The sequence below is a fragment of the Marmota marmota genome, unplaced genomic scaffold, assembly GCF_001458135.2.
Source record: "Marmota marmota marmota unplaced genomic scaffold, marMar, whole genome shotgun sequence".
Lineage (NCBI taxonomy): Eukaryota > Metazoa > Chordata > Mammalia > Rodentia > Sciuridae > Marmota > Marmota marmota.
This window is the reverse complement of record NW_025999960.1, coordinates 11,563,507-11,590,020: the sequence shown is the minus strand read 5'-3', so window position 1 is coordinate 11,590,020 and position 26,514 is coordinate 11,563,507. Positions and strand designations below refer to the sequence as shown.

Here is a 26,514-nt window from a genome sequence, read left to right as displayed (position 1 = left end):
AAAAAAAAAAAAAAAAAAAAAAAAAAAAAAAAAGAAAAGAAAAAGAAAAAGAAAGAAAGAAAAGAAAAAAAAAGAAATACTTGTTTTTCAGCCTCACTTGCATGTAGGAATAGCCAGGTGACACAATTCAGCATGACAGTCAAACTGTAGAGTCATTCATCTTGTGTTGCAACTCGGTCTCATCACTCTGATAGTTGTGTAGCATTAGCAAAGTTACTTAAATTCTCTGTGCCACACCACTGAGACTGGGAATAATAATAGTACCAACCTTATAGTACTATTGTGAAGATAAATGAGTTAATATGTACAAAGCGTCTAGTACTGTGGGTGGATGCAAACACTGGGTAAAAATGGTGGCTATGATATAAAGATGATGATGATCATGTAGTCTTTTTTTTCTCTGCTCATCTCAAATGTCATTATTTCACATCCTATCCCCCATGACTACAATATTCACCTTTTGACTCAGTTCAGGTTAGACTTCCTCTAGAAAATTTTCCTCCCACCTATTCCTTTTTACATTTGAAGGCCTTTCTCAGATCTTACTTGATTTCCTCCTGCTCCTAGGCTATGAATTCCTACAAGGCAAGGGACAGATCTTTCTCTCTAGGACCGCTACAAGTGTTTATACATATTAAATGTTCAGTAAAAGTCTGTGGACTAAATTAAGGAGTGAATGAATATTGGTAGCATAGAACAATCTTGCAATTCACTGCATTCCCTTTTACGATCAGATGATAAAACTATCAGATTAAAAAACAATTCCAATTTTACTAACTTAGCAATCTATGGTCATTTTTGGAAAAGGTGGGCTTTTAAACAAAACTTGAGACAAAGCTAGTGTAAATTGAAATAAAATCAACCAATTCACACACACACACACACACACACACACGAAATAAATAAAAGAAAGAAAAAGAAAAAATAATTTTTTAAAGGAAACCTATTTCATTATCAGTAGCCTGGCAACTCCAGTTAAGCTTTTAAGTAAACTGAAGTCAGAGACCAAATTATTTTTAGGGTAAAGAGCAAAACTATACATGTGACTTCTAACTTTGCAAACATCCTTACACAACATTATTCTAAATAAGTTTATCTAAATTTGGGCAGAAGAGTTCTAAGTGTTAACCGACAAAAAAGTCACAGTTTTAACACTCCATTGATATACTTTCCAAAATGAGAAAATTTTAAAGTTGCATTTTAATTAAAAGCCTCTTACACACACATACACACACACACACACACACACACACACTTTTCATCAGTTGTCTCCACTTAGCAAACTGTTAATAAATTAAAAATACTTAAATTTTCAGGAAACGAAGGGAGCAACTATAATCTTGAATAATGCAGTGTTTTCATCCCCATCTCTTTGCAGAACAGTACCCAACCACAAATGGCTAAGAAGCTTTTCTTCCCTGGGATTAGACTTAACCATCTATCATTTGGCATAACCAACTCTGACAAGTGATTGATCTTCTCTAGATAAAAATTTATTAGATCATCTCTTTTAGGGCAGAGGAACTGTAGGCAGCTTTCTCCAAAATCCTTAAAACAAATCTTAAAATGAACTACTAAAACTAAGCAATTTCTCAAAAGATCCCCCAAGAAAAGTATATTTCCTTTCCCCTTACAAAACAAGGGCCTCATATAACACACAAACAACGCACTCTTTAAAAGGTAATTTTCAGTGGTACAACCACAAGTCTCAATCCAATGTTCCACTTTCCCTGATGACAATAGCCCTTCAGTGACTCCTGTTTATGTCTTCTAGATGCCCATTGGTGTCTGAGGTGACAACCAACACAGGGATGCCAAGGGTCATCAGGTGGTTGGTGGAGTGCCCTCATGTCTCTCAGAGCGCTCCATGAGTGTCCATGGGACCTCGCGCCCAGGGGCAGCCGGGCTCCACGCGATAGGGCCACGCATTTAGCCTGTCCTGGGGAGGAGGCTAGCGGCCCCCCGATTCACGTCGCCTCCACGCCCACCTCCTCCTGCAAGACTCCCTCCCATTGCCACTGCACGCACTCTCGGGTTGCCCCTTATTGATTGTCCGCGTCTGTCACTTGATGGGCCTTGTGACATGAAATGGATGGGCCTGGACACACCTTCTCGTCCTTCTAGACAAAAAAAAAAAAACCGTCCCGATCTGTATACATCCCCCCACCCACCCCCGGCGCTCCCAGAGTTTACGCGGCCGGTCACGGGGGACGCACCGCTTCCCCCTCCCACCCTCACTCCTCCCATCCCTTAAAAAAAAGAAACGACCAACGCAAATAAATAATACCGTTCCAAGCCTGCAGCGTCCTCGGTGCCCTCTCCTCCCAGTTGGGCTCAGCGCACTCCAACCCGGGGGAGGCGGCGGCGAGAAGCGGTGGCCAGTCCGGCGCGGGGCGCGGGCTAGAGGCGGGTGCAACTGGCCCGCGGGCGCCGCACTATGCTCCCCAGCGCCGTGGCAGCGGGCGCGTACTGGGACGTGGTGGCTTCCTCCGCGCTCCTCAACCTCCCGGCAGCACCGGGCTTTGGCAACCTGGGCAAGAGTTTCCTGATCGAGAACTTGCTGCGGGTCGGAGGCTCCCCGGCCCACGGGCTGCAGCCACCCCCACCCCACGGCCCGGCGGCCTCCCTAGTCACAGCTGCGGGCGCGCAGCTCCGGCCCCTGCCCGCCAGCCCCATTCCCCTCAAGCTGTGCCCAACAGCCGAGCAAGTCGGCCCCGCCGGGGCACCCTACGGCACGCGGTGGGCATTTCAAGTGCTCAGCCCCTCGGCGGACGGCGCGAGGCTGCCGGGCCGGGCTCCGGAGGACCGAGACTGTGCTTTCCAGCCTTCTGCCCCAGGTGAGCCAGCTCTTCCTTTCTCAGCCGCGCCGACGCCCAGGCGGGCGCCCCACTGGGCTCGCCAGCATTGCGCACTGCACCAAGGGAGTGCCAGCCTGGGACCTTCCTGGAGCATGCCGAGATTTAGTGGAGATGCCACTTGGGGAGTAAGAGGGAACCACCACTTTTTGTGATTATTATTATTATTTTTTTGCCCCATCTCAGCCCATAGTTTCTGTCCTGTCTCCTTCTTTGGACAGGTGGTAGGGCTACTTTGACTTTGGGGCTTTAACGGGAAAACCCTGAAGGCACCTCCAACCGGAAAGGGCATCTCAGTTCCGAGATGCCTGTGAGGCTGGACCAGTTTCATGGGGTTTCCCAAGTACAGCGTTTTTAGTCTGCCCGCTCCTGTCCCGAAGGCCGCCCTCCAGAAAGTTCTTGGCAAGGAGAGCTCCAGAGGCCCGCTTTGCGGGCTGTTGCCATCCACCGTTGCGACGGTCTGGGTAGTTCAGGAACGCTTGCGAAGGTCTTTGGAAGAAGACTTGAGCAAAGTTTTGGCTCTCTTTCCTCTTTAACATTTTGGAACGTTCTAGGCGCAAAGAAATCAAGGCCGACTTTTTTCTTCTCGCTGAGCTGAAAATCAGCTGAATTGGCAACTGGAGTAGGAAGTTCACCAATAAATGGGAATTTACCAAGAGAAGGACAGTGTGGGTTTACATTAGTTACCATATAAAAGCTAGCTTTATACCGTGTTATTTATTTGCGTTGAATTGGGACGAAGGATGCAGACTGTTGAGTCAAACATTAGGTAAAGTTTATAGGGAGGCTGCCTAAATTAGCGATGATAAAAGGATATGTTTCTTAGAGACTTGGAAACTGAGAACCAATTGGATTAATTTTTGGCTGCGTCCTTAGACGATCTTAACTCATTCTTTTAATCCCAGTGGGTTTGTTCAGAATGACTAATAGACGCTTTTTCAGCAGTTTCCATTGTCCCAGCAAACTGCCGGATCAAATTTATTACTAATGGCTTTATAGAATTTAACATGTTTAGAACCTGTCCTAGTCTTTCAGCTTGAAATGGTCACTAACAGAATGGAACAAATATAATTATATGAACACAGGTCTCATTCACATAGTGTAAAACCTAAATGCATTTAGGAACAGGAACAGATAAAGTTAAGGCAAGGCTTATGTGCCTTGTAAGTGTGGAGCACTTTGCTTTTGAAATATGAGGAAAATTAGAAACATGTAAAGCAGGGTTACATAAACAAAGAATTAGTAAGTAATCTCATAAATTGTCAAGAAACTTTGTTGATTTGAATAACTTGATGGATTGGTATTGTGTTTGTAGAAATTATTTTTCAAGAATTCTTAAATTGTTAGTGATTGGCTTTTCAACCATGAAAAATTACATAATTTAAACTGTGAGGATTTTACCAATTAAATAAACCAAATGCACATCAAATTCAGATTGTCCAATAACCATTAAAATTATTTCATGTACGTATCCATTTCTTTCAAAATATCACAATGGGTGGGCAAAGGATTTCCTAACTATGTTGTTTTTATTTTCAGGAGCATATTCATTCTTGTGCACATATTAAAGTATAAAAACTCAAAAATTAGTTTTTGGAATAAATAAGAGGGTACAAGAATATATATTTCCTTTTAAATGAAAGATTAAGCGTATGTATTATCAAATGTTTTGGTCAACCCTCATGAAGACTTGATGTGTTCCTAGTTTAGTTTTCACTTGAACAAACAACCTTTTGTTTCAAAGGGCATTTTTGTAAAGAATGCATCTAATTTTTGAAAGTGGGAAAATATCTAAAGAAGGAAAAAGCCCCATAAGTTTGTGCTATTTAAAACCAGATTTTACATTTATTTTTATAATTTAACAAATGATATAATTTTCTGAACATTGTCCTAGTTTTATTTAAGTGACAGATTCTTGTCTTACTAAATGTCATAGAAATTCTTTATGTAGTGTAAATTATGAAGTTATAATGAGTGCCAATGATTTTAGCTGTTACCTAGAAATTAGGTGAGTATGAACTAGTGATTGATGTTCTGTAGAGAGCATAAAAGAGCTATTGTTTTCAGAAAGAAAACAATATCAGTGAACAATTAGTACTAATCTTTTAGACAGTAACTTGGGGTAAAATTATAAAATATGATTTTAATAATTTGTACATATTGAAAATCCACTTTATTTCAAACTTAATTTGTTGATTGCATCTGTCTAGATGTTGAATAAGGACATGCAGAGTTATTTTTAAGTGCATTAATGAAATATAGCATTATTTAAAATTTAAGGGATTTATACCACCATGTGTATTTTTGCTTCATAATTTTGATTACCTACTACTAATTATACTATATATTTAATTTAGCAAATGCTTACTGAGGGTATCTCATGTATAACTTCTGTTTTAGAATCTTGGCATAATAATGGAACAAAAGAAATAACTACCTATGTGGGGGCTTACATTCCATGTTCTATAGTGTTCTATAGGTTACCAATCAATCATTCATTAGCTTTTTTAAACTTCATAATGGGCCAATAAGTTAGCTGTTGGGATTCATCTCTTTCTACAATGAAAAATATTGTTTCACTTACTAATTTTATTTCCATCCCAAATATTACTTGAAATATCTGTGGTGTTGTGAAGCAGAAAAAGTTTTTTTTTCCTCCAAATCTTCAAATTGGCACTTTAGTTTGCCTTCATTGACTATGATAACCTGAAAAGGAATGGGACAACTAGTTGTATTCCAGTCACCCTAATAAATCAGATTATGATTTTATATCTCAGCTTATAAGGAAAGAAATTGACTTTCTTGTCATAAGACATATCTGAAAGGTGGGGACAGGTGAGTGGTAACCCAGCTTTACAGGTCATGGATGAAAGTATAGCTGTCAGTGCTTCATCCTGGAAAACTGGCAGGTTTGAATATTTAGAGCAAGAAAAGGAACACTCCAAATTATGTATTGTTCAATTGTTTATATAGAATAATTTAAACACATTTCTTTATAATCAAAGAATATCCTGGGGCTGGGATGTGGCTCAAGCGGTAGCGCGCTCGTCTGGCATGCGTGAGGCCCGGGTTCGATCCTCAGCACCACATACAAACAAAGATGTTGTGTCCGCCAAATACTAAAAAATAAATATTAAAAAATTCTCTCTCTCTCTACCTCTATCTCTCTCACTCTCTCTTTAAAAAAAAAAAAAAAAAAAAAAAGAATATCCTGGAAGGTTTGAGAGGGGCACATTTAGTGCAGTAGTGTGTAATGAATAGATTCACCTCCACTTTTTTTATCTGAGAAAAAAAAAAGTCTCAGACCTGTTATAGTTTATTAGTGGAAATTTGGAGGCTTTCTGAGTAAATTCCTAATGGTCAAAGATCTTCCCTCCAAAGTTCGCTAATGTCAGTATTTGGAAAGTGTTGTTATAGATTTAAATACCCATATGCTTATGTATAAAAGAAGGATTTGGAATGCAAAAAGCTAAATATTTTTAATTTATCTTGGTTATGAGAATGCCATGAATTTTCAAATTGATGGTAATGACATTGATATTCTTCAAAATAAATAGAACAAATAGTTTTGCTTTTTAGTAACATTTGTTATTTAAAACATTTTAGAAATAATTGACAAAACCTATTTTGTATTAAATCTTGTGCTGCATATAAAATGATTGGAAAGACAATGTTCATTCTGGATAAGTAAGTTTGTTATTTTTTGTTAAAAAGTAATTTTGCCAAGTGAGTGGTACTCTATAGGACAGAAATGGAAGATCCTTAGTATTTTTTGTTGTCATTCAGCTAGGGTTGTTTACCTATTATGCCTTGATTTTGTCTGAAATTACATACACTTATGTTTTGTGTTCAAAATGGTACTTTATTCCTCCTTTGTTGAGATACACTGAAAATAGGAAGTGATATAGACTGTCATACATTTTAGGCAGTTGGGATATGGATAAAGGATGAATCTGCATAATCCGCTTGAATCAAATGTATGAAATATGATATGTCAAGAACTTTGTAATGTTTTGAACAACTAATAAAAAAAAGAAAAAAGAAAGAATAAAAAAAGGATGAATCTGTTCAAAGCGAGGATTCCAGTCTAACTGAAGACTTTGTGATCTAATTTAATTCAGTTTGTCATTTTTGTTGCCAAACTAAGCTCTAGATTTGTTTTGGAAAAATGAAATATTGCAATCTTAAATGTTAATGCTGACCCAGAACCAGGATGAGAGTGTCGGCCCAGAACAGAACAATGATGGTACCCATGCTAGCAGTTTTTTACTCTGGCCATTAGCCCAGCAATCCTTTGGTAGAATTTATAGATAATATCAGAACCATATTTTGCTCTATCTGTATATATTTTTATATATATATATATAAAATATATATATTTTTATATATATATCTGTATATATTTTTATTCTGCAGCTACAGTGGGACAACAATTTATGTACACTTAGTTTGCCTTCAACTTTAGCATCTGTTCATCTCCTACCCCCAATACACGCTTCTCTACTTTGTTCAACCAAGTCAATCACAATACGGTAACTTATATTTAAGCTATTGAGGTTTAATAACAAAATAAAGGAGTAAATCCAGCAGTCAGATAGGAACATTTAGTATTTTATACTAACTCTTATTTACTTTAGATATTTGAGGGGTAAAATTTAAGTACAGGCTTATGTAGAATTTAAAAATTAAGATGCTAAGTAAGTACGTACCATATGTGATGTGCTATTTAAAGGGATTGTCAAGTTGACTTTATCTATTGATCTGCCTATCTATCTAGACTTTTTTTTTTTTCTTTAATGGTGCTAGGGACAGAAACCAGGGCCTTGCACATGCTAGGCAAGCACTCTACCACTGAACTCTGTCCCTAGCCCTTTATTTATGTTTGCTTGCCATCATTGTGGCACAAATCTTGGAACCTAAGCTGTGCTTTGGACTTCCTCTTTGTATGTGCCACTTCATTCTTGTTCTTGTGCCCACCAGAAAACATCTCTCTTTGCTGTAAGTAGACATTTCATGGTTTTGTTTGCCGCTGAACAATGATAGAAATGATAACAACTTGAAAGTATCCAAGGAGACAACCTCTCTGTATTTCTGTTTAATAGTTTTGTTCATAAAATGCTTTGAGATTCTTTGACATAGGAAAGGTTTTTACAGAAGTAAAATGTTCTGTTGACATTGTTCATAACTTGAGAATCCATTTTATTTGTTTTGAGGGAATTTTATTTGCTGCCTTTAAAGTTTTTTCTTACAGTTTTTTGTTTATTTGTTTGTTTGTTTTTTTATGGTAGTGGGGCTTGAATCAAGAGTGTTTTACATTGAGCTACACCCAGAGCCTTTTTATTTTTTTATTTAATTTTGAACAGGGCCTCATTAAGTTGCTGAGGTTGGTCTTGAACTTGCAGTTCTTCTATCTTGGCCTCCCTAGTCACTGAAATTACAGGTGTGCACCACTACACCAGCTCCTATTTTTTTTCTTTATATACAGTGTAAGTACACATTTAGATCAGTTTAAATAACTTAAAAAGTTTTCATTCAAATGCACCTGGAGTCTGCTCCTGGTAAAAGGCAAATTGTAAAATGAAACAATATGATTTTATCTAGGAATGCTTGTTAGAATCCTCATTTAAGACTTCATTAGATCATGTTTCTATTTTATACTCTCTTAGTAAGAAATTGGATTTTTGCCTTAGCACATAATATGCTTACCAGACCCTTGTATATTTTATTCCAAAATATTTTATTTCACTTTCAGTAATGTTTCCACTTTTAATGAAATCTCTCCCTTTAATTATTTTTAGCCTCCAGTCAGTTCTTAACTTGGCAATGCCAAATGATTCATCACTTTATATAAAGTTACCATAACTGATTTCATTTTTAATAGCATTATTCATTTTGTCAACCAGTTATTATTAGTTGTGAATATTTCAGGGGCATAGTTTTGTGAGTTATGTGAACAGTAAACTTGAGGCACTAAAATTCTGTCTGAAGTCAAAGATCAAAAAGCCTCTAGAAGTTTTTAGACTTTTCTTTCAGAACCAAAGAATCCAGGAAAATGAAAGAGAAAAAAAAAGAAGAAGAAAGAAAGGGGGGGGGGATGAACCTGTTTAAAATATATTGTGGGATATTTAATTGACTTGTTATTTATAAATATTCCAAAGATGAATTAGATTTTTCACTTTTCATTAAAACCTTAATCTTATAATTCTAAATGACCATCAGAAATAAAATATGTATTAGATTTCTACATGTCTGCTTGAGAAGACGCCAAATTTTGTTTTCTTAAAAACTTCAAATCTCTAATATTTTTCTCAGTTAAACTATGGGAAGGAGTTTGTTATTCTTTGAAAAAAATTATGTATATTCACAAGATAATAAAAGCATGACTGCTTGGCAGGTTTTTAAATAGACTAACCTGAGGCTGGGTTGAGTTAAAGTGCATTGTACCAATCCTGTAGTTCTTATGAGGTCTGAAACAAAAACACAATCTGACTCTTCAATCAAGAATAGAATCATACCTCCTAATTTATGAATTCTTTATAGGTACTGTTGCATTGCAATTAATCCAAGAGACTTTGTGCTCACAAAGCCTAACATATTTACTTTTAGGTCCTTTATAATAATAAAAAGTATAATAAAAATAGTAAACATTGACAATGCTTCCTCCAAAGCATAAGTGACAAGTTTGGTAAATTTTTAACAACCATATGGTTTTCTGATCTAGTTTTATCAGCATTTGTGTCATTTTAAGGTTAAATTCAAGTCTAAGCTCTTTATATTACCGATTGAATAACCCTAAGCAATTCGTAAAACTTCTTTGAACCTCTGCTTTTTTAAATTTCAAAATGTGAACAGATGGTAGGGTCAGCACTTGACTTTCAAGCACGTAAGTCAGAGCCCATTGAGAAGGAACAGGAAAAGATGTGAAAAACTTCTTCCCACTATTTGACCATAAATAAACTGTTGGAAAAAGAGGTATTGCTGTACAAGAACCCATTCCAAAACTTGGTGGCTTAAAAGAAACCATTTATTATTTTTTCCTCATAGTTTTGTGCATTGACTGGGTTCAGTAAGGAGATTCTCACCTGGAATCTGATACAGTTACAGTTGGTTTCCAGTTGGGGCTGCAGTCATCTGGAGGATCTACTGGCTAGATAGATGTCTTGGGCTACTCACCTGACTGGCAGTTGACATTGGCTGTAGACTAGGTGCTCAACTGGAGCTGCTCATTGCAGCACCCATGCTTGGATTTTCTTGGTGGCTTGACCTTCTTATTGTGCAGAGGCTGGGTTCTGAAAGAGAGCGTTCAGAGAGAGCAAACATTCCAAAAACCCCACACGGTTTTGGAACTGTCGATATTCTGGACATTCTGGAACTTCTGTGACATTCTGGAACCTCCCAGACCAGGTCTTATACTTTTTAACTTATGAACTAGTCCAGAAAATTCCAGAATGTCACTACTGTCATTTCTCTGTATTAAGCAAGTCACTAAGACCATCCCAAATTCAAGAGGAGGGGAGAGAGACCACACCTTTCAATGGAAGGAATACCAAATAATTTGCAGGCATTTAAAATCTTCCAGGGGGTGAAATAAGGATGATGAACATCAGACACAGTTCCCACTATACCCATCTTGTTTTGACCAGGTAGGAATTAATCACATACAGTGGTGTATAGCTAGATGCTCAGAGAGGAAAGCAAAGGCTCTTAGAAGTAGAGTTTCAAGGGCTACAGATACTATTTCTCTTCTGTGACACTGACTTTATAAGTAAAGTAGAACAAAACGTTTCCTCAAATTTAGCTTTTTTGTTTTGGAGCTGCTAATGAAAACTCCTCGAAAGGGTGAGGCAGCAAAGCTGGTGACCCTAGACAATAACAATGATGGACAGTCACAATGACTAATGTCCCACAGCTGAAGGGGAAACCAGATCCTATCTAGTAGTTGCTGTTGTGAGGATTCATGAGAAAATGTTGATGGAAGTGTCCAAACAAGTAATGCTTATGGTTGCCTCTTGCTACACAGTGTTACTGTGGTCACAAGCTCCCCTATATACTTTCCTTTTCCCATTTCATCTCAGCCACCACTCCAGGTGAATTTTTCTAAAATGTAGCTTCCATCATATTACCCAGCTACCCAGGAAAATATAAATTATCCCCATTGATGATAATCAAAGAAAATACTGTGTTTGCCTTTCAGGACCTCATTCCCTCAGCAACATTGATCTCTTCTTGTCCCTTTGACCTTGTCCCAGTACCAGACTGTTCTTCTTAAGCTTTTTCATGCATCCTAACCATTCTTACCTCCTTTCCTTTGTTCATATGACAACCCCCAGTGCGGTCTTTTCTTTTCTTTTTGTCATTCCAAATACTTCCAAAATAGATAAAGGTCCTAATTAAGATGTTTCTCCTGCTTAAAGCCTTCTTTGACCAAACCTTCCTAACAATATTCTTTTTATTTGCTTCTATTTCAGTAGAAGTCTGGACCATATTGTTTCTTTTTATGTGTTATCTTATTATGGATCTGGAATTACATAATAATGGCAGGAGAAAGGCTAACATTTATTGAGTGACTGTTATGTATCAGACATTGTTTTATGTTCTTTTCAGTGATCTCATACTCACTAGCTATTATAATCACTTGTGGAATTTGTTTAAAAAATGCTGTGCAAGCTGGGGCAGTGGCGCATGCCTGCATGCCTGTAATCCCTCCCGCTTGGGAGGCTGGGACAGGAGAATTGCAAGTTCAAAGCCAGCCACGGCAACTGAGAGACACTAAGCAACTCAGTGAGACATTGTCTCTAAATAGAATATAAATTAGGGTTCGGGATATGGCTCAGTGGTTGAGTGCCCCTGAGTTCAATCCCTGGCACCAAAAAAAAAAAAATTCTGTGAAAGGTACCCACTCCTACCTACTCTGATTTAACCCAGTTGGTGTGAGGACCAGGTATCTGTGTCTTTGAAAAATAGCCCAGGTAATCCCAATGTGTTGAGAACCACTGGTTAGGGAAATGCACAGTATGAAATTCTTAAATTTCATCTTTTCCTTGGGGAGTGCATCAGCTTTGACAGAATACATTTAATGTGGAGTACTGAGAAATTTTTATATTTCATTTTTCATTAGCATAGTCAGATATTTAAGTTAAGGAAGTTTTTTTGTTTTGTTTTGTTTTTTAGAATCATAAATTCTTGTAAGAAGGGAAACTTGTCCCAGCACACAGTGCAACACCTGGCATTTGATAGATGATAGGTGATCCGTATTATTTGCCTTGAATTAAAAGGATAGAATCAAACTACACTTGATTTGGCTTCTTAAAGAGCTGTATTAAAACATTAAGACAAGGGCTGGGGTTATGCTCAGCAGTAGAGCACTCACCTCCCACATTCGAGACTCTGGGTTCGAGCCTCAGCACCACATAAAAATAAATATGTGAAATAAAGATATTGTGTCCAATTACAACTAAAAAATAAATATAAAAAATTTTCAAAAACATTAAGACCTATGTTTTTCTGTCTGAAAAATACTCTTGGGACAAAAAATACTGACTTCTATTGTTTCTCAATGAACAGAGGGGAAAGGATGAATTTATCTAACTTTTTTTCTCTGCTGATTGAGGGCAAGGATTGCAATTGAATCACTGAATGAATTGCTTTTAGGTTGACTGCATGATAAATAAATCAAATCTCATTAAGTAACTGATATTTCTTAGGTCTAACTACTCAAGGAAAATGTTTCACTATTCTTTAAGAGTTTTTTTTTCTCTAGATTATCTGTTCAGTTGTATATTATTTTCAAATCAGAAATTTAGGTTTCTTTATTCCCAGAGTCTGTATACCCGGTCCTTGAAGGAGATCATTAAAACTAACCTTTCAAAATTATTTAATTCCCTGTTGTTCTTTCCCAGAGGTTTTTATTTTTATTTTTTTGACCTTCTGCAGTAGTAGGATATATTGGAACCTTGTCTCATTTCTCCTCATCTTCCTTGAAATGTGCTTCAGTCTGCGTAGCATTACAATGGAACACTGAAATTTATTTAAAAGTTTTATTGGTGATCTTTGGTACTTTGTCTTTGAAATGTCACCTCAAGTCAGTTAGTACCACAGTTTGCAGTGATAATAAAAAGAATTGGTTTCACACCAACTGATTTCCATGGTTCTTCTCCATCAATGAAGAAGAATGAAAATAACAAAAGTCAACTAAAATAATTGTTTTCTAGACAACAGAATGTTGAAAATAATTTCTTTATAGTTAGGCTTGTAGCTATCCTTTGCTTGGGATATTTACATCATATAGCGATCTTTTTAGATCTATTTAGTTTTGAAAAAGTAAGGCCAGTTCACATTTAAGTTGGCTCTAAGTTCCCATCTAAAATTGATATTCAAAATAATTTAAAGACACTTTGAATCTGTGTCTTCAAATAAATTAGAACCTTTGATGAAGTGTGGAAAGTTTATAAAGTTTTCTGGAAATGCATGAATTTAGTCATTTGGTTGCAGAAAGATTCTGGTTTAGTCCCCAAAAAACTTAAATCGTTTTGTTTGTGAGTTGTAACAACTTCCGATAGAAAATGGAAGTTTGATTTGTTGGTGGAATATGAAATTTGGAGTATCTTGAAATGCTGTACCAATAGGACCTGAGATCATGCTGTAGAACCTGTCCCATGGGTGCTCTTTTCATAGGAAAGGACATTCTTTTTCTCTCTTGGGGATCTTAGGAGATGTGTCTGTTTTTCCGGAGTCCAGCTTGGAATAACTGGCAGAGTCTGTAAATGAAATCCCTACCCCTCATGGCTAATAACTAATTACAAAAATCCTTATTGTTTCTCTTGCCTACTTTTTTACTTTGGTGAAAGCGATCATAATCACATTCTGGACAGAGGCCCATTTGAGGTTTAATGTTAATGAATGAAGGAATGAAATGGCTTGTGTTAAATTTGTAGCCAGTCCAGTGCCTGACTATAGTAAACACTCCTTAAATATTATCATTATGACTCTTGTTCAGTAAGTCTACCATGAGTCATTCTTAACACAGTTGAATGATGAAGTAATTGCATCTAAACTGCATTGATGGGGTTTGAATGGTTATCATCCAGTATTAAACGGCTTTTCTCCCCCCCTGCATTTTTCAGAGTGTCTTCGAAGTAGATCTTAAGGCTTACAAAAGTTTTCACACATCTGTTCACTTGTCACTTTATTTTCATGAAGGTTGAGTTTTCTCTTTACCTCATTTAAAAAAAGTATGTGGCTTACAAATGTTAAAAGTTCAAAATATATTTTAAATGCATTGCATTATTTTAAATAATTATTTCCTGTTGCCATTGAGCATCAAGGCAATCACATGCTCAGATAGATTAGCATTTGACTTATGTCAGAGTAGGAGCATGTGGAAAAAAAAGGAGCACTTAATTGGAATTTCACAGTGATTTCCACATAAACCAGCTTAAACAAGGTGTATTTATGTATAGCAATCAGGAATTGACTAATCTCCTGTGTAAATATATGTGTCAAAGAGATGATTTAAAATGGTGAAGAACTTCTATACAATAGAATTTCAAGCCTGGTCTTGTCACAAAGTGTGAAAGCCAGTTCTTTAGCCAAACTGGAATTGTTACTGTAGACTTTGACATTTTTTGTAATTACAGATTTTGAAACTGTCATTTTAATTACAACTTTCATGTAGGGTAATGGGCTGTTCCATTAAAACTCTTTCTGGAAAAATTTAATAATAAAATCAGACATCTTCAAACCACATTTATCACAAATGTATTTAATTGATTACTTAAGGAAATAATCGGTTTTCTTTAATCTTTTATTTTCCCATTTTTAGGGGAAATGGGATGGTAGACTGAGAAACATTTTGGCTAGAATAGAAATTATCTAATTTATATATACCTTGCATTATTATTTCAGTGGTTTTACTTGGGTACGATCTTATTTCCTGTGTTCTATATTGAACAGCAAATAATAAGCAAATAGATTTTCTTTGGCATTTCCACCTAGCATAATAAATGTTTAATTTTATGTATGTAAATGCAACATTACTGAATTGTTTCCTTCTACCTAAAAAGAAAAAAAAAAGAAAGAAAGAAAGAAGGAGCTAACATAAATGCTTGATAATAAATACAATGAGGCAATTTTTATATTTGGAAACATAATTCAATTTTTCAAAGTACTTCATATGTCCATAGTAATTATGGAAATATAAATCTGCCTAAATAATGTCATGTTCTTGTAATATAATTCAAGAGATAACATTTAAATGATTTTTAATTACTCTGATGGTTTTATAATTGATATTAGAACAATTTATGATAAAAATAAAACTAAAAAAAGTTTTTGAACTTCTTGAACACCAAAATATTCTCCTTTTCATACCTTTGCCTTAGTTGCCATATTTTCCAAACAGTGTTAAACACTATTCTCTGGAAATCCAGATACTTAAAAAGTCTGAGAACATTAATATCGAAACTCTCCATTGTATTAAAGGAAGAAATCTGCATTTATGACTAATTTGTAATTTTAGGGTTTTCAGGACCCTAGAATACTATAATTATTTTTAACTGGGAAATATGCTTGTGTTGACATCTGCTTTAAATAATTGATGAAAATAAGCATGCATTTATCAATTGATTAAAATGTGAATCTGAAAGTACTGGGTTCTTCAGAAAGGTATGTAGTCATGTCAAGACAATATTCCCTTGTGTAATTAAGAAAACGAAAGAATTTGTCACTTGAATATGACAGGAGAATAGCAAAACTATTTATTTTCAAGTCATGTTTTAAGTTCCAAGGTTATCAATTATGAAAGATACCATGAAGGAAGGTGTGTCAGGGAGCAAGCAAGAGCTTAAAGTTTGATCCTTGATTCTTCCCCAAGAACATGAGGGAAATGTCTTAGTCTTGAAGAACATTCATTTAGTTACAAAATATTGATGATTTATGATGTGCTAGGCACTCTGCCTGGTATGCTATGATAAAAGCAAGTGCCCGCCTTCAGGAAATCTTAACCACATTTATATTGTATTAAACCCACTGTATTAAGGACAGTATATTTAAGCTACTTAACCAAAGCCTGGCATATGGGAAGTTCTCAATAAAGGAGAATTGTTGTTTAAATTCTATAATACCCTTATAACTATTTTTCATTGACTGGGGAATAGAGTTAAAAATTTCACTTAAAATGTTAAATTCAATTGAAGTGATATATAATTTCTATGATGGTATTTATACTCAAAATTTTAGAATGGTCTATAATGATAATGAAACTTCAAAAAATTTGTAGAATTTTTTGAACACAAAAATGGGTCTCCTTTACATACATTTGCTACAAGACTAATCATAACTCTTTCATGCATATCTCTTGAAAATTTTATGAGTAACGGTTTAATAAAATGAGAACAGAATTTTTTGGCAAATCACTACACTACAAACACTATAAAGACTTTCAGTTTAACTGAATTTCTCTGGAGATAAAATAGGATTATTCTCAAATACTTAAAAACGTGTACATATGATCAGAAACACCACTTTTTATTGAGGAATTGTTCAGTAAATGAATTATCACAAACTTGGGAATTCAGTTCAGTATATATTTCAAAAAAACTTTTTTATAAAAACAAGCAGTAAAGTGATATAATGTTTTTCAAAATTAAATGTAAGCACATGACGTTTAAATTGTTCCTTGGTAAGTAGAATATTTTAGAGCTGTGTTATTTAATATCATAGTCCCTAGTCACATGAGTCTATTTAATTTAAATTAATTTGGGTTAAAATTTCAGTTGCTTTGTCACATTAGCTACATTTCAGGAGTTACTAGATTTGGCTAGTAGTTAAGATGTAGGACAGGACGGACACTGATGTTTGCGTCACCCCGGACAGTTTTTTCTTGGACAGTGTTGCTCTAAACATCTTAAATAAAGGAATATTAGATATTCACTACTTGTAATTATGACCTCACAGGACAAGAACTTATAATTTTGATATCTCCACTACATCTTCCAAATCTTGCTGAAATTATTTAGCAAGCACTTCGACAGATGAAGTGTACTTTAATGTGACTTTAATTTCAGTATGAGTTATAATGGAATAACTAAGAAAATTAAGGGCTTTTACTCACTGACTTTTAGAAAAGTGGAATTTTGAATATTGTCTAAAAGAATGGCTGATCAGTGAGACCAATGCTTTCTCTGCAGGGCCTCCCAAACCTTTTCTTCTGAGTGCTCCAGCATTCTACTCTGCGTGCTGTGGTGGGTCCTGTCGGCGCCCTGCATCCCCCTCCGCTTTTCCAAGTAAGTTTTTAATGATTCATCAGCAATGCCTCAGTTATTCTGTAAACCAGAGCAGCAGGATTTAATGTGCTCAGGGAAGCTAATTGGTAATGCAATGGCAAGGAGCTAATTCCTCACTAAAAATCACAGCGATCCTATTCAGAAGGCTTCCAGAGATTTATCAAACCTCAGCACAGTGAGCAATTGTGAGCAGTTTCTAATGGCTTTGAAACCTAGGGCTGACATACCAAGGAAAGCAACTTGTTTTCCATTTGATATAAAAAGATCTCTGAGGGACCAGTTTGGCTCTTTCTGAAATGTGTAACAACACTCCTTTAAAGAAGAAAAAAGAAAGGAAGGCAGGCAAAGAAACCGCTGTGTAAAATTCCATCCAGTTTAAAATGTGACACGAAGTCATAAGGTGTCTGTAGAAAAACATTAAAAATTGCCAAGATTGTGAGAGATGATAAATACCTCTTCTTTATCATCATGAAGAAACCCAGCCAGAGCTATAGGACATGCTTTCAGGCGGGCAATAAAAATCATACAAGCGAAAATTTAATAGCACGGGTAGGGGGCCTGGAAAGAGAAGGATGAACTTTCCAAAACTCACAGCGCATGCACACACACACTGTCACTTGCAAAGACAAATGTCTAGCTGCAAGTAAAGTTCACCTGGGTCTTGAGATGTCTTGATAAGGTAAGAATCTGTAGGTAGAGAATTTGTGTTGATGATAAAGAAGTCCAGTGGAGAGATGCATTCATCTCAGTTGCCTAGGAGAAAACATTTATTCAGTTAACAGTTCTGTCAGGTGAAAGCGAAATAAGAGTTGAGTCAGACTAAAGTGCAGAGCTCTATCACGGTTGAATTCAGCTCCCTGCTGCCACAGTGCATGTGTTTTATGAATGTTTCAGGAGAGCAGTTGCTCAACAGAATGATTCCTGACAAGTGAGGCAGCAAATGCTGGCCGTTTAATGAGCTTCAAGCTTCTGAGCATCTCTTTAGGGGGCTGATACTTTCCCACAGAGCACTTTACATGGCTGGGACCCAGCACAATGGGTGACAGACCCGTGACCAATCATCACTTTCACTTGACTCATCCACACGCGACCTCACCACGATTTTTCACTCTGCAGATGAACTTTAGGAGCCATTTCACATGGAAAAGGCTTGGGCAAGGGTCAGTTGCCCTTTTGTATGGTCATAAAGCAAGGCTCTGTGTGTCAGTCTTTTCTCCTGTCTCACATTCCAAGTGAATTTCTGGACACCATTTAAAGCACTTGACTGAAAAATAAAGCAGTGAATGAAACTGACTTTTATAGACTCATTCTAGCTCATCTTCCCATATAACCCTGTCCACCTGAAAAAGGATTTAGTGGATGAGCTGAGTGTATACAGGGACTTGCTGAATACATAGGGCCCATTATCAACTGTGGGGATTGTTTATTAACCAGGACTGATACACTACTATTTTGGAAGTGACCTATTAATTGTCCATTTAACTAGAATGTATTGAATTCAAATAGCAAAATAGAAACCATGACTAAACCTTTTACTCGCTCCTTCAAGGTGGTCTGCTCTGAAGAAGATTGAAAGCTGTTGTGCAAATTAAGGAGACATTTATCACCATATATTAGAGTAGCAGGCCAAGGAGAGGGGCCTTAAAACCCAAATATCTGATACCATGCCCACAGTGGCATCTCTGCAAAATTAAATCTTTGGTGTTACATTCTGGGAGAGGAGGTTAAAAAGGATCCCACACTTCGTTTCATTTATTTCACCCTGATATGCTACTATCTTCTGCTTTAGAAAATCTCTGGTGGTACAGTTCAGGTAAGTAGAAGTGGGCAAAGAAAAATGCCATGTAACAGGTGGACATTCACATATGTATCTGTGAGTGTGTGTGTGTACATGTATTTATTTTATAGTGGCATTTTAAGAGTCTCTGAGCCATGGAAGTTTGGGCCAGTTTAATAAATAGAACAAATAATATGCTAACAACACTTCCTAGACAACTTCATCTCCTTGACTGCTTGAGAGGGTAAGATGGCCTTTCTTCCATCTATTCCTTGGTCTTTCCTATTTTATGTCCTTTGCATAATTGTCGTAAATTATTGTGTTTATCCCTGCAGGTTGGAAGTCTTTCATTTTATATTTTTTAAAAAAAATAAATACAAAGCTGAAAATCAGTGCACCTCTGATCTAGGATAATAAATGATGCTTTTAGTTTGCCTGCCTTTCTAAATTTGGCATTTAAGATGGTTTAGAGATGACACAAGTGTTTTTAATAAAGAGTGGTGTCTCTTATTATTAGTTATACACCAAAATGAATTTACTTTTTTGTTTATAGTGTTCACTCATATTGGCAGCAACTAATAATGAAATGGTGTAATTATGCAGTCAGTAAAGACTTTTACATAAATAACCATGATACCAAGGAACAGTTAATGGTGTATACATCAGCACAATCCTTTTTACTGAAGGCGTTTACTAGATTTTCTTTTTTTTCCTACTTCTTTTAATAATAAGAACAATGTTTATGCCCAAGTTTTAAAATTATTTTCCGCTGTACAAAGGAAGGAAAATGAACTGTCCAAGTGAACTTGTATTAAGTTTTGCTTGGTCAGCCAAAATTAAGGTTTATACTAAAAATTTTAATAACTGATGAAATCGATGGCCCTCAAGTTGACTTCATTTTTTCCAAAAGCCAAGGATCAGATCAACCCAGTTGTAACTATGAAAGTGGAATATCCTTTTGACTCTGAACATGATTCATTTGTTTAATATTGATTTAATTTTTAACTTCTTAGGTTTAGAATTGACTCCTTGTTGTAATGTGGAAACAGTCATTCACCCAGTGCCCTTCTCACATGCAGTAAATAGTTTAACAGGCTATTTAAGCACAACCCTTATGGGGGAGGGGGAAATTAAAAGGCAGTGGTAATAGTTCTCCCCTTCCCCAACCCAGTGAATGGAAAAATCTTTGATATTACATCCATAAAGTTCTTTTCAAAATAACACATTTCTCAGCTAAAATAAAAGGGCAAGTTTCAGATATGATGTGGAGAATGACTTTTTAAAAACTACCTGAGAAAAATAGGAATCTTAATTATGTAGGTTAGCTAATTGAGTTAATCAGGTAATTATTCCATTTTTGTCTTCAAGTACCCAACTTGAATTTGACCTTTCAAGAATTTTATGCCTTAAAAGACAAAGCCTCAATTTTGAGCAATATGCAAGTCTGAACAGGGGAAATATTTTTTTCTGACACAAACCACTCTGCCTTTTTCTTAGGATAGGAACTCACATTTTGTGTTTTGAGATCATTTTACCATCTTACCTGCCTTGTTGAAACAGAAGAGAACATAATATACTTTCTGAGTTTGAGTTTAGAATTTAGTTGAAGGTGACAGGGAAGGGACACTATTTTTATTGTTGCAAATATAGATTGGTTCTGTGAGTTTAACTGTCAAGGATGGGCTGTATTCTGATTAGTGATCTCATCATCTGACCTGTTAGTCTTTTACTCTCTCAGCTGGAGTGGTGAGCAGGCTGTGGAAGTGAACCAGGACCTATGGAAACTCACATAAGGCTGCATACACAAACACACATAATTTTTTTTTAATATATAGAATGTTTAACTTTAGCACTGTAGGATCTTAAAAGAGATGCAGCATTTTTTTCCAATAAAACAAGAAGCTTAATTATATTGTCTAATATGTAATTGAGTTTATGCAATAGTTGAATTTGGGTATTGTCTTCTCAAAAGTGAAGGGAGGGATATTCCATAGATAAATGACATTCGGTCAACCAAGAAGAATGTTTAAAGAAGTCAGAGGCTCAAAGACAATGGGTTTTCCAAGTTGATGACTCCATTCAGCAGTTCAAGAGAGCGGTGAAAGTGTTGCAGTTATATTCCTAGAGTGGAGTTCCTTTTCTCTCCAAATGTTTAGTCCAGAGGGTGATGATGGGAGTAACTGCTTGGAGATATGAGTGCTTGTCCCTGATCTTGTCTAGTCCTTGCCTGAGCAGAACATGAAATCTAACAGGGCTGCTTACACTGATTTGAGGTTCCCCAGAACAAGTATGCAAGTACAGGGTAGAGGAGGGAGAGAACCGCTGGGTAGAGCAAAACTGGGAAGGAATGCACTGTGAGCTCTGTGTGCCTACAGAATGATGTGAGGTTGTTGGGTTGTGCTTTAAATGATCAGCTATCCAGACAAGGAAAACCATAGTCCTAGTGGACACTGAAATATTCAGATTGCCTACCCTATTCAGTTCTGGAGACCCACTTTGAAAGGTGTATTGAGCAAACTCTCCTATAAAGACCAGCTTAAGAAATAGGCAACAACTGAAATAGTGAAGGAATTTTTAAAGTAATTGAATATCCCTGGCTTGAAAACAAAAATATTATTTCCTTCTGAAATGTGGATTTAAAGGGCAGAATTAAGACCAATGAATAGAGGAAGGTAAACTTGGGCTTAATATAAGAGACATTTATAGCAATTCAAGGTGTGTGATAAGTATTATAGCATTCCCAATCCCTAGACTATGTGGAGGTTGGAGGACAGGTTTTTAATTTAAATAGACAGGTTAGGTAAATACTATGTCTTCTCCCTCCAAACTTCAAATCTACCAAAATTATGTCTGACAATACACAAGTACATATGCATGCATGAGTACACACATCAAAGATAGAAGATAAGAAAGGTGAGGAAGCTTTTCATGGAAGAGAAAATCGTAGAGGAGAACATTGAACGTAGGAGACAGGAAGTTGCAGCTGTTAGAATGCTTCTGTAGGAAAAGATGAGCCCACCAAGGAAAGCTCCCTTACTTTTGAGGTACACTGATCCCAGAAGAGAGGAACAGCAATGTGAGGTTTGAAGTGATGTGCATCTGAGTAAATAGTAAATGCTGATGGCATTTTAGCTGGCCTGTTGCAGAGGCCTAGATTAAACACATGACCACTTGTCTGTTCCATCTCTGAGAAGTTATTGTATCCACTAAAAGGATGAAAGAATTCCCTTTCTGAAAGGGTTTTGATAGCCCTGAGCTTCAGTTGTCCTGAAATAATCATGAATTTTTAAAATAAAAGTCTGGATAGATTTGGATTTGGTGGTGCTTCGTAGACTAGTGTTATCACTTTTCTTACAAAGTCAGGGGGTTACTGTGATAGGAATTAGTTTTTAATATGAGAAACTAGAAAGAAAACCTGAAGTTATGCAACTTATTAGGAATGGCAGGAGAACACACCTCTTGGCCTGCTGTGACCCCAACACAGCACAGATTGGGCATAGAGGCCTGAATAGAACAGGGAACAGAGATCAGGGCCAGGACCACAGCAGGGGCTCCAAGCTACGATGGGACAAAGGGCAGCTTGCATTATCCAGAAACGTTTATAGGACTTCCTGAAGCAATAGGCAAAAGGATATGGGACAAAGGGTGCGGCCCCAAATGGGGGAAGTAATCTAGAGATTCAGATGAGCCTAGGTGAGTCTAAAGGCCACACAGATTGCTTGGTTCTTGGGATAGGATTCTGCTGGATTACAGTGGAAAAGGATAGGACAGAGCTGCACCTACTTTGTCTTAGGCCAATATTTAGAAAATGACAGGGGTCCTTCTTTATTCTATAGGGCTGTCCAGTTGCTAGGAATAGTGCTGCCCTGTCTTCAGAGTTGTCATTTTCTAGAGGTCAAGGCCAAAGTGAAAGGCAATGAATGTCACTAGAATTCTCTAATGCTGGTTTCCCTGTCTCTCCCTCCTCTCCTCCCAACAGTAGCAGCACCTAGGGCATACCTCCATTTGCCATGCCCTTCACTAGGCCCTTCACACAGGGCTTATCTGGAGGAGGCAGTAGGGGAATGACTCAGGATCCAGAGAGTCGTGCCTCTGAAACATTTTCTATCCTAAGTCTTTCTGCCATTTTAATGATTCTCCCCATCTCTTTAACTCTTTCCCTGCTCACTTAGAACTTTGAAAAATTTCAATGTAATTTTGAAGAGCATTGCTTTGCTTTATTCTGCTTTGATGTATGCTCTCAAACACACAATTTCTTTCTGGAGCTTCTTTTATGTTCTGTGGAAAATGAGGATAGTAATATCTATTGTTGTAAAGATGACATGACATGATGCATGTAGTTGGCACACATATAGGCCCCCTGTTGAGCCCCTCATGTGTATGGAAGATACAGTATTAAATAACACTAATACTAATGATTTCCTCAAATTGAGGTGCCTAAATACCTTGTGCCCTGTATCTGTTTATTTCATTTTTGCATTATTTATTTTTTGTCACTTGGAAGTCTTCATACAAGACATTTGTCATGAATTTAGGAATAGTTGGAAGTGTTTGTTACTTATAGCTTTTCAGTAACTTCTGAGTGACTTTTGAGTCACCAACAAGTTCTTGAAGTGTTTTGCAGGAGTAAATTTTGGGCACTTATTTACAGGGTATGAAAATGTTGTGGGTTCATCAATGTGATTTATGATTGGATTCAGACATAGCCTGTGAAAGACTCATGGGTGAGACACGGGGAGGAACACCAAGGGTAGTAATGGCAGCATTGTAATATAATTTTTGGGGGAACTCTGGGCACACCACTTTAGGAAAACAAGAATAATTTATATATTGAGAACCACAGTAGGAGAGACTTGGCAATAGCAAAGCAAGGAAGAATGCAATATTCTTTATATTTGTAGCATTTCTTGCTTATTTACTGAATGTACTCTTGTTTATTTTAGGGCACTAAAAGCTTAGAACCAGACCCAGAAGTTAATACTTTAACCGTCACAGTTGTACCAGGTCTTTCTTTTAGAGATTGAGATCTGGTTTCTATTCATGCCTCTGAAATGTTAGTTGTCACACTGGTGAGAATAATGTATTTGTAAATCCCCTTGTTTGATGAGGGCCACAGACAAGTCAAGATGGCGCCTGGCACTTTGCCAAGAGGAGTGGTTTGAGAAGTAACGCAGCTAGCCATTAAGATGATGGAGATTCCTTAATGACTGATTGCTGTGTCTAGATTATGTCAATTCAGTTAAGCTGTGTGTAATCATTAAGATGATGAGGATTCCTTATTGGTTGACTGCTGTATCTAGTTTATGTTAATTAAGTTAAGCTGTGTGTAATTAGTTAAGTATATATACCTCTACTGTCCTGTAATAAAGAGGCTCCCGCTGTATCAACCTTCACAAGTTGCTTGTCACCCCCCGGGTTATTTTGCCCAGCTAGACTGTGGCACTTGATGGGAACTTGGTTCTCTTTATTTAAAAATAACTTATTAGGGCTGGGATCGTGGCTCAGTGGCAGAGCGCTTGCCTAGCATATATGAGGCACTGGGTTCAATTCTCAGCACCACGTATCAATAAATAAAATAAAGGTCCATTGACAACTAAAAATATACATAAAAAATAAAAATAAAAATAACTTATTAGGAAAACCTACAGTTTTCAATTAAGAGTTTTAGGGGCACTTATATGAGCTTCATTCCCCTTTGTTTTATTTTAACCCATCCATCTTGGTGAAGACGGGGTTAAATTAAGTGGGATCATAGTCATGAGCCTTACTTAAAGATCTACTTAGAAAAAAAATAAATGTAGATTTTTTTTGTTACCTCTATAGGTCTATAAATTTGTTTTGGATCCTATATAGAGATGTAAAATATTTTATTAACTCAGAAAATATTTGCCTTTCTGAAATACTATGTTAGTCTTGTCTTCTTGAAAAGTTGTCCTTGTCAAATTATAACCCACATTTGTTTCATTTGCCATTGGCCCTTATCTACCCTCCCACTTTATCTCCTGTGTCCTTCCAGTTAGACCCTGCAGTCTGCAATACCAGGCTGTGTGATTCACCTTATCCCCAACCTGCTTCACGCTGGTCCACACCTGGCTTCATGCCTCTGCCTGACTTTCCCAAGATTGCCAGCTGAGGAATTGCTTTGAGCGCTGCTCTTTTAGGACTCCCAGACTCATCAACTTCTTACCCAGCACTCTGATGCCTTCTCTGCTGGGTCCACCATCCTCATCTCTCTATATTCGGTTGACTGTATCCTTCGTGGGCATCCTCTTATCAACTGTGAGTACCTTAAGGATGGATTGGTTTCACCTTCGCTTGTCACTCAGCATCCACTAAATGACTGCCTAATTATTCCCCCAAAGGTTGCTATGCTATTTATTTGTTCCATTTGAAAATAGAACCAAACTTAAAATGTAGATAGTGGACATGAATTATTTGTCCATAATTCTGCAATAGCCTACCTTAATATTTATTCTTGCCTTTTCAGTCTTTTCCTTTGCAATTTTCCTTAGTTGTAAACCTAGCATATCTCTTATGTATCATGATTTAAAAATTATAGTGTAAATATTTCTTTGCTGCTGCCTGGCCTTCATAGTCCTCATCTTTAGCAGCTTTTTAAAATGTCACCAAGTGGATAGTTTATGCATTTGTTTGCCTTTAAAACTTTAGTGTTTTTATCCTAGTTGTTAAGACGTATGACTATGATAATGATAGATGGGATATATTTACAAATTAAGAATGCCAGAATGTGGAGGAAAGTGCCAAGAATTGAGTTCAGAAGGTCTTGGTGCCAATTAAGCTGTGTCCTTTGTGTGGCTTTGGATCTTCTTCATCTGTACTGATAAATGTGGCATATGATTCTTGTAATGAAATCTAATAAGGGGAAATGAAGGAGGTTTGTGGGATTCTTAATATGTGCTGGGAACTCGAATATTGTTATGCTATTTCATTGAATCCTTGGGGCAGCTTTAGAAGATTGGCTGGAAAAGGTTTTCAACTTATTTCAGGTCGCACAATAAGTGCCAAGATCCAAACCCAGTTCTTCTGTACTCCATAGTCCTTTATCCTTAGGCTTCCTAGAGAGATGTTGTCCCCACTGGTGAAGATATACTCTGAAATAAAAGCAGAAGGAGCAATTCTAGGATCTTCATACCAAAGAATATTCAGAGAAGGAAATCATTTATGAAAAAAGGAGCATGTTGAGATATTCACAGTATTTTTTTTATAATTGACCAATATTTTATAAAACTTCTAAAAGCAACAACAACAACAAACTTCTTAAATCTCTTATAAAGAATAGTGAGTCCATTTGTCAAAACCTGACTTCCATGTATGTTCTTGGCACAAAGAATGAGCGCAGTAGGAAATAGTCAGGATCCTCTGTGAGGATGAATGGAGAGGAACATCACTGAAAATGAACGTTGGTGAAGCGTGAGGCTTGATTCCATCCCAGAGCTACAGTGTTTCTGTGGAGATGCAGAGCTACAGGCAGAAAAGAGGCAGTGTGGGTCTTCTTGCAGGGTGAGGATGAACTGGAATGAGAGATACCTAAGGGCAGAGAGAATAGCCAGGAGATGTTTATAATCTTTTAGATAAATAG

At 36.9% G+C, this 26,514-nt stretch overlaps 1 protein-coding gene across 1 annotated transcript in view; it reads left to right on the top strand.

Moving 5' to 3' along the window:
• Positions 1 to 2,293: 2,293 nt before the first annotated feature.
• Dbx2 (developing brain homeobox 2) overlaps positions 2,294 to 26,514 on the top strand; it is a 36,959-nt gene continuing 12,738 nt past the window's right edge. The window contains exons 1-2 of the mRNA XM_015493582.2: positions 2,294 to 2,837; positions 17,042 to 17,137. Coding sequence (XP_015349068.1) covers positions 2,438 to 2,837; positions 17,042 to 17,137 — 496 coding nt within the window. The 5' untranslated portion in view covers positions 2,294 to 2,437. The remainder of the gene's footprint in view (positions 2,838 to 17,041; positions 17,138 to 26,514) is intronic.